The sequence below is a fragment of the Sinocyclocheilus rhinocerous genome, unplaced genomic scaffold (assembly GCF_001515625.1).
Source record: "Sinocyclocheilus rhinocerous isolate Xijiao unplaced genomic scaffold, SAMN03320098_v1.1 scaffold451, whole genome shotgun sequence".
NCBI lineage: Eukaryota > Metazoa > Chordata > Actinopteri > Cypriniformes > Cyprinidae > Sinocyclocheilus > Sinocyclocheilus rhinocerous.
This window is the reverse complement of record NW_015657491.1, coordinates 298,486-308,106: the sequence shown is the minus strand read 5'-3', so window position 1 is coordinate 308,106 and position 9,621 is coordinate 298,486. Positions and strand designations below refer to the sequence as shown.

The 9,621-nt window shown below is 35.1% G+C and overlaps 2 protein-coding genes across 2 annotated transcripts in view; both read left to right on the top strand.

The window, feature by feature from the left end:
• Window positions 1–2,606, top strand: part of LOC107721104 (protein CYR61-like) — a 6,010-nt gene extending 3,404 nt beyond the window's left edge. The window contains exons 4-5 of the mRNA XM_016528966.1: window positions 209–501; window positions 1,649–2,606. Of these exons, the coding sequence (XP_016384452.1) occupies window positions 209–501; window positions 1,649–1,954 (599 nt within the window). The 3' untranslated portion in view covers window positions 1,955–2,606. The remainder of the gene's footprint in view (window positions 1–208; window positions 502–1,648) is intronic.
• A 6,169-nt stretch (window positions 2,607–8,775) lies between these two features.
• Window positions 8,776–9,621, top strand: part of LOC107721103 (LIM domain transcription factor LMO4-like) — a 5,297-nt gene continuing 4,451 nt past the window's right edge. Inside the window, exon 1 of the mRNA XM_016528965.1 lies at window positions 8,776–9,096. The gene's annotated coding sequence lies outside the window, so the exon portion shown is untranslated. The remainder of the gene's footprint in view (window positions 9,097–9,621) is intronic.

Sequence of the window (9,621 nt, the reverse complement as noted above, 5' to 3'; positions counted from 1 at the left end):
TAACTTTTTAAAAAGTACTTTCACAAAATTAACAATGTATCTAACCTAAATGAAACCATAAAGTGTATATATACGTATATATACATTTATATATATACATTTGTTTATAATTAGTTATACTATTAACTAACTAGTTACATAGTTCAAATGAGTTTTTAACAGTTTTAAATGAGACTTGGGGTTGGGCTCATTTGACTTGGACCAGTATGCAGCCACCCAGAACACCCTAGTAACCACCAGAATGCCCTAGCAACCTGTGAAATGTGTCCATCATGGCTTTGCGTTCTCATTTACCCTGCAGAGTGGGCATCCTTGCCTATGTCTCGGGTTCCCTTCCCATCATCCGAATGTTTCCCACAGACCACCGACTGGTCCGAATGTTCTGCTTCCTGCGGGTTTGGCATCTCGAGTCGTGTGACTAATAGTAATGCACAGTGCAGGCTTGTTAGAGAGACTCGCCTTTGCCAGATCAGAGAATGTGACATCACTCCAGCTATGAAGGTGAGATACTGTAGTGAAATGAGCGGGTTACACTTCATTTCAATAGTCAACTTTAGACATTCTACTAACTATAAGTAACTTTGCAACTCTATGTTAACTAACACTCATTAATTTGCAACTACATGTCTACTAACTCTCATTAGAGTGTAGAGTGTTAGTAAAGTTACTTATAGTCAGTAGATTGTGTGTTGGGGACCATCAAAATAAAGTCTTATCTTACATTAAGCAGACAGTCGACTAGTACTCTAATGACTGCTAGTTGACATGTAGTTGCAAAGTTACTTATAGCTAGTAGAATGCCTAAAGTGGACTATCGAAATAAAGTGTTAGCACTGAGTATACATACAATCATACGTACATAAACCCATATACTGTGAGTTCATTCATATGCCAGTGTACAAAAATAAAAAAGCTGACAAGACAAGACTTTTAGCATTTATGTGCATTTTAAATTTGTTGTATGTTTTTCAAGGAAAATTGACCAAAAATATGGTCCATTTTCACTCACTGTTCATGAGTGTAAAACAATTAAAAGTAACGCGAGTTATGTAATCAGATAACTTTTTTCAAAGTAACTAGTAAAGTAACGCATTACTTTTAAATTTACAATGAAATATCTGAGTTACTTTTTCAAATAAGTAGCGCAAGTTACTTTGTTTTCCCATTTATATTTACTGACAGCTCTCCTTACCCCGTGTTGAGAGAAATTGGGAATGAGGTGCAGAGGCACTTCCTTCAGACGGAGGCTTATTAATTTCACTTATGGTGTGAAAGGGCCTTTACAGTTGCAAAAAATATAACATGCTTTTTTTCTTTTTGTTATTAAAAACAAATAATCAAGTCCAGCCCAGGTGACAAAAAGTAACTCAAAAGTAACGTAATGCATTACTTTCCATAAAAAGTAACTAAGTAACACAATTAGTTACTTTTTTATGGAGTAACGCAATGTTGTAACGCAGTACTTTCCCCAACACTGATTGCTTTTATGCAACAATTCAATAAACAAGAAGTTAATATTGAGTAGCTTGTGTTTCAGATCAAATTTGGCCAGTTACTTCATGTATTTCTCTATTGTTCCAGAAGAAGCCAAAGGCTCAAGCTTATCACTCATATGAATGATTTCTTGTTGCTTTTTTATGTCATGTAGAAAGGAAAGAAGTGCAGGCAAATGGTGAGGTCTCGGGAACCGGAGCAGATCACGTTCGCTGGCTGCTCAACGACTCGACGCTACCGGCCTCGTACGTGTGGCTCGTGTGTGGATGGCAGGTGCTGTCAGCCGTCCTCATCCCGCACGGTGCGTCTGCGCTTCCGCTGCCCAGATGGAGAGAACATCACGCGTAACGTCATGTGGATCCAGCGCTGCCATTGCAGCCAGAGCTTCTGCAGGGTTCAGAGAGAGCGATCCTCACCCATCGTCAGCCTTCACAACGACATACACACCTTCTCTCACTGAACACACACAACGCGCCATCACTCCATAATGGCTAAAACTCACTTTTCACACTTAAAGGACGTTCCTGTTTCAGGCAAGTCTCCTGAACTATAGAATGGTAAACTGTTCTAGACTTGTATATAGTTTTTGCACTTTAAGTGTTTCTCCTTCGCTTTGACCTGCAGGCTCTGAATCTCATGAAAGCATGTCCAGGTCACATTTCTTGAGGATTTGTGAGAAGGCATTGTTTACTGTTGTTAGCTCATGTTTCCACATCTTTCTACTTTTATTTATTCTGTTATTTTTAGATTTGAAGTTTTTTATAGTGTCTTTAAGGATAAGTGATTTATTTGGTGTCAGATGAATGACTTCCTGTCACTCGATGGGTAAATGCACTAATGAGGGCGATGAGATTATGTTACAGATGTTGTGTAGGCCTATATCATTGAGTTACCTGATCAAGGATGACTAGTCTAGAGACTTGCTTTGTCTTTTGTACAGTGTACAGGCTTCACTATAGGTGGAGTGACTCTTTGAGACTGCTTCATTTTACGGGGCATGCTTTAAATTCTAGACGCTCTCTTGTATAGGAGTGAATGACTATTTGTATAGTAAAGATGTTGAATATAAATGACTTTGCCGATCAGTTTGTGTCACAAAAAAATAAAACATTTCCAGGAAAAATGTTTGTTTGTGTTGTTTGTAACTGACTGATTCGTACTTTGACAGAATGTTCTCAACTTCAAACATCTAAGGGGGTCACAGGATGACTTATATTAAGTTATACTAAATTAACTTAATTAAAATGTAAAAACACAACATAAAATTACATAACTTTTTAAAGTCCACCCCTGAACAACTGTTGTCTTATTAAAGAACATGCAAAAACTAGATGATTAAAATTTGATGACATTCTTTGATGTTGACATTTAGGTTTTATTGCCAGACAGACAGAAAGAAAGTCAAATGAAGACAGGAAAACAAATCAAATATCATATTATACCACTTCGGACACCATTAAACCCCCAAGAAACCATATCAAACCAGTTCAGTCCCCAATAAACCTCTTTAGACCCAATTATAATCACTGAGAATTGCAAACTGCTAGCAAGTTTCTAATAGTTAGCATTTCTTAATAAGTGTTGCTAGGCGATGTTAACATGATCCTTATTTCTTAAGTGTTGTTAGGCGATGTTAGCATGTTCCTTGGTGTTATTAGAATGATTTAACGTGTTTGCTAGATGTAACTGACAAGTTTCAAAAGCTAGCATGTTTTAGCACATTGCTAGCATTTTTCTAGCATGTTTTATCATGCTCATAATGTGTTGCATAACATAGTATGTTTTGGCAAGTTGCTAAAATGTTCCTAAAAGTGTGGTCATATTAGAAAAATTACTATGAAATTGTGGCAAAAAAGGTCTGTCTACTTTCTAGTGTAGTGATGCTTAATGCACAGCTAACACAAGTCACAAGACACTTTCAAATCAAGCAGTTTCTGTTTGTCATCATGGCAAATCCACATGACCAACTTGAACCTGTTCCAAAATCTGCGAAATCTCTCGCCCTCATGTGTAATTCGTGGTTGTGTGGATTCCTATTGAAATGATTTTGCCAGTGAAAATTAGCTGAAAACAGTAAGTCACATTAGCAAAATAACATGGTTAAATTATGGTTAATAGTGTAGCAAAATCATGGTTAATTTGTGGTTACCATGGCTATAGTAACCATGTTTTTTTCGTTTTATTTTTAGTAAAAACCATGGTTAATTTTCATAAGGGATTTTAGATTGTTGCTAGCACAGTTAACTTGGCATACTTCTAGCATGTTGTTAGCACACTGCTAACATGTTCTTCACATATCTTAGCATGTTTTAGCCAGGTTTTAAACACCCTGTTAATTTTAGTATGCTTTTAGCATGTTTACTACATTGCTAGCATGTTCTAGCGTGTTCTTAGCACACTGTTAACATGCCCTGTTAAAAAAAAAACAGCATATGATGGTTAGGTATGTTTTGAAGCATGGCAGCTGGTCTGAGCTGGTTTAAGCTGGTCCTTAGCTGGTCATGAGCTGGTTTAAGCTGGTCCTTAGCTGGTCATGAGCTGGACCTGCACATGGCCATCTTAAACCAGTACATGACCAGCTTAAACCAGCTAAGGACCATCTTAAACCAGCAGCCATGCTTCAAAACATACCTAACCAGCATATGCTGTTTTTTCACCAGGGTGTACAGTGCAGGGCAAGGTTTTCAGTGAATATTGCTTAAATTTCTCTTCATCTGAAGATTTTGATGCTTTTTTATGTTTTTGTTGACAATGTGACTCTTGAGTAAATAATGACAGGACTTTCAGTTTTGTTGGACTATCCTTTTAAACTTCTACTGAGAGAAAGAGACAAAGAGAGAGAGAATGACCATCAGCTGAGGTCTCAGCACACGTTCTTGGCTTTGCAGTACAAACATCACAGCCGGCTCTCAAATTCCACATTCTCATCTGCCAGTCTGTTCTTCCTCCATATATCCATATATGCCATATACACATAGCCCTCGATCAGCTCTTTATGCAGTTTAGAGGATCACTAAAACCCAAACCACAATCGCAGTAAGTCTGAAATGCTTGCTTACTTTTAAGTTAGTAGCCTACTTACTGTAATGAGGCACATCAGTCATGTAAAATTCTCAATTTTCTTACAATTTTTAAGTTGCCTTCCAGGATATGGACAATGATTTTTATTTAGGCATGTTACACATTTTTGTAAGTCACAATTTTTGATTGATTGTTTTTATGAAATACAGTTAAAGGTTCATAGAACTGCTTACCATTGCAAAGGACATGACAAGCAAATGTCATCACTGACGTAAAACGTGCCTGTTTCTGAGATGTTTGCTCTATAAGGGCCTCACATGTCCCCAAAAGACTGTTCAACTTGTTTGCCAAGTCGGAGTAATTGATCTAGTTCAGTTGTGTGCGGGCTGCTCTTAGAAGCCTTTGTAAACTTTAAGACATGTCCCTTGACAACAAAAATCTCCCAACAAAGAGAAAAGACTCCATAGTTGTACAATAGTACAAAATAGCAGTGGATGGAGCTTTGGGTTTAAACGTGTCATGTGACACAGTAAAGTATTCATACATCAGCAGACACTTTCCATGAATAGGTAACAAAATAGCACTTGAATCTTTAAAAAATTCAGAGAAAGGAGATGCTTAACCTTCAGAAAGTGTTGTTTGTTCACTCCAGGTGGTCAAACGAAATTGTTTTTGAGCTGTTTTCTTTTCTTTTCATGTCAGTATTATTATTAGTTTATGTTTATATTTTATATTTACAACCTGGTGTCACAGTTTTACAGAACGTTCCATTTAAAAAATAAAAATGTTTATGGCAAATACGGGACACACAGAACTTGGGACCAGCATTGTTATTAATAACTAAAACTATTTATAAAATAGTTCTTTTGTTAATTGAAATAAAGCTGAAATAAAATTTAAAAAATATAATACTTTTATTAACAGTTTTAGTTATTAATAACTGAAATAAAATAACTGAAATAAGTTTATGTTGAAGTACTACAAATACTAAAACTAAAGCTGAAAAAAATAAAGCTAAATGGAAATAGAAAAAACTACAAAAGCACATACAATTACTAAAACATAAATTAGAATGAAAACTTAATATATATATATAAACCACTGCTTGGGACAAAAAAATATTACGTTTTGGTCATTGAAATAGCACAGGAGAATCTGTGGTGCATAACTAGTAATGTCTGTTCAGTCCAGTGGGTGCAGGAAGCTCCAGGTGCAGCACAGAGAGTGAAAGAAAAGACTCCATAGTTGTACAATAGTACAAAATAGCAGTGGATGGAGCTTTGGGTTTAAACGTGTCATGTGACACAGTAAAGTATTCATACATCAGCAGACACTTTCCATGAATAGGTAACAAAATAGCACTTGAATCTTTAAAAAATTCAGAGAAAGGAGATGCTTAACCTTCAGAAAGTGTTGTTTGTTCACTCCAGGTGGTCAAACGAAATTGTTTTTGAGCTGTTTTCTTTTCTTTTCATGTCAGTATTATTATTAGTTTATGTTTATATTTTATATTTACAACCTGGTGTCACAGTTTTACAGAACGTTCCATTTAAAAAATAAAAATGTTTATGGCAAATACGGGACACACAGAACTTGGGACCAGCATTGTTATTAATAACTAAAACTATTTATAAAATAGTTCTTTTGTTAATTGAAATAAAGCTGAAATAAAATTTAAAAAATATAATACTTTTATTAACAGTTTTAGTTATTAATAACTGAAATAAAATAACTGAAATAAGTTTATGTTGAAGTACTACAAATACTAAAAATATTATTACGTTTTGGTCATTGAAATAGCACAGGAGAATCTGTGGTGCATAACTAGTAATGTCTGTTCAGTCCAGTGGGTGCAGGAAGCTCCAGGTGCAGCACAGAGAGTGAAAGAGGAAGGCCCAGGATGATCCAGGTCTGCTGCAGGCTAACAGCGAGATGTGAGTTTCAACACGGATCTGAAAGAGGAACTGGAAATATGTCAGAAACCAGAACAAAAGGCCACAGGGTTAAAGGCTAACACACACATTTAACTTTTACAACAATAAACAAAACATGCATCTTCAGGTTAGTTAGCTAGAATGAGCATATTGATACTTAAAACAGGAAAAAAAAAACATAATATCATATAAAATTTGGATAAATCAAGGCTTGGTCTAGCAGTAGAGTAGGAAGGAAAAAAATAGGGAAAATGTGTAAAATGCTCAAATAATGTTTTTGAATTTAAAAATGAGCTGGCAGATGACGGCTGCATACAGTCCTCGGTTCGTCTGCTTTACTCTACAACACTGACCTCTAGCGGAACCGACAGGAACTTCAGGTGATTTTACAGAGGAGAATGCAGCGAGTCTTTATCATACGAGACATGTGAGATTATGAATGCAGATAATGTGGCTGTTTCTGTTTATGATGTCCGTTTTTTGAGTCGTTCTTTTGAGTGAGCTGATGATGATTGATTAGGTCAGCTATTTTAATAGCAGAAATATTGCAAATAAAACATCCTGGAAATGTATTATTATATAGGCTAATATTTTATAATTATATTTGGGTTTAAATTATCATGTTTTTATAAGATGAATTATGACTGCAATTAGGACACATGAAATTACAATAAACACACTCATTAATAAATACCCTTTAGCCTAATAAAGATTAAGTCGTGGGGGAAGTCGTGGCCTAATGGTTAGAGTCGGACTCATAACCCAAAGGTTGCGGGTTCGAGTCTCGTACCGGCAGGGATTGTATGTGGGGGGAGTGAATGTACAGCGCTCTCTTCCACCTTCAGTACCACGACAATACCTTGAGCAAGGCACCGAACCCCCAACTAAATGCAGAGCACTAATTCCAAGTATGGGTCACCATATTTAAATTATTATTGTAATACCTAAATAGATTATATTTAAACAATATTACTATTAATATATAATAAAACACATTTATAAAATAAAATCGTAATTTTAAAAACATGTAAACTTAAAACAAAATATTTTCCCTCAATACATTTTTATTGAAGAACACAGTTTTTGAAACTATTGATTATATTATATTATATTATATTATATGAGGGCCTTCGGATATAGTGTTGGACAGAGGAGGTCAAAAAGTTTGAAAACCTCGGTATAAATGTCAAGCACCACGTGATGATGTGACGCGTCTTGACGTAAAAGAATCACTGGCTTGGGGTTTCAAACCTCTTTTCATACCTTTTGTTATACTTTTGAATGTTAATTGTTCAGCATATACAATAAAAATTAAAAAAAAAAAAACTATTTTCATAACTTTAACAAGAATCTAAAAGACAAGTATTTTCGGATTCTAGGAGCACAATTATAGCTAAAAATATATTTAGACTTTTTCTAAGTATAAGTCAAGTATACTTAAATGTCATTTTAAGTATATTTCTGAGAAGTACATAAAGCCAATTTCTGAGAAGTACATAAAAAGTAGACTAAAAGTATACTTTCCTATTTTTTAGTTTAAAAGAAGTATACTAATAGCACACTTGAATAAACTTCTTTTTCGTAAGGGTATCTCCTCTTCCAGCAATGTCAAAGCCTTAAAATAGCCTACGTTGTGCACAAAATATAATATTTATGCTTTTTTTTATAATGTGCTATTGACTATGTGTTGTATGTATAAGGGAGGCAGGGATTTTTTTCTTCTTCTTCTTTTTTTCTTTCTTCTTGAATTTAATTTATTTAAATTAAATTAATGTTTTTTTGGTTATTTTCCTGGCTTTTTGTATATTGTTTACATTATATCTCTTGTTATTGAAATCTGTTTTGAGCTTTAAATGTGTGTATTTACCTTTATATATGTTCAAAAACGACAAAAAAAAAAGGATTTTTACACCGGTTCTTGGAAGCGAACTGTTCAAAAGAATCGCTTGCGTCTGCATTTTCAAAATTCTTGAACTTCTTGAACTTCAGTTGCATGTGAGTTTGTTCTTAGGGAGAGATTATGCTGTAAATACGCGCACAGCTTTAGTGTAACGTTTACTTAATTATGGTTAATTTTCATAAGGGTTACTTTATAAATTCCTATGTATGTTATCTGATTTATTTGAGAATAAAGATTAATTCTCCGTTTTAAATTATAGTTGAGTTTATATTTGTATATAGAAATTTAATATGCACTATGTTTAATATGCGTGACGGACAAATATGTATTAGGCTAATATTGATTATTATGTTAGAAGCCACGCCCCGAAATGATCAAACCTATCAAGGTGAAGTGTACAGCTCTGGTACGTCACGCCAGTGATAAAAAGCCCCGCGACGCCTCCGTCGGTGAGAGCGTCACTCGATGCTCGTCTGACTGCTGGATGTAACATCTGACGGAATAAACAAGTCCACAGTGTGTCCACACTCTCGAGGTCTTCTTTTGGAGCGCTGCTCAATGCAACGGAGCCAGTAACTCACATGCCACTCACTGTCCAGAAAAGCGACGCTGATTAAACCGTGTTGCCCTGTTACTGTAAAATGTGGGCGTGAAGAGGAGGACAGTCATAAGAGCGCGAGGTCTTGGGGTGGATAACTTCAACTTTATACAGGGTAACAACTCACTGTAGTATCGAAGCTCTTCAAGGTGAGTCGCATTGCGTGCGTTCACATTTGCACTACAAATTCAAATGGACAAGGTTTCAATGTATGAGCTGAGAATTTAAAGTTTAAAATGCTATGTGGATTCATCAAGACATGTTCTGTATTGTAATCCTGCTGCTGTGTTAGGTGTCCAAATATTCTTTACTTACGGGTTATAGTTGTTCTAGATAGATAAACAAACAAAAGAAAATATCTGTTTACAAAAGTGAATTTTATATTTTATATAACTGTCTACTTTAATGTTTCAAATAACAGCGTAACAGATATGGTTATGTAAAAATGAAACAAAATAATTATTAAAATATATGAAAGAAAAAGTGATTAAACTAAACCTAGTGGTTTAAAGGGTAAAGATTAATTCGTTTTTGGAGGCTGCACTGTGATCCTCAAATAGTCTTTTTAATGATTCTTCCTCTATAAACATCCCTGACTGCATTTTTTGGTATATGAACTATTGTTACACTGAGTGACATTTTAGTGGGGGTATGTATGTATATATGTATATATA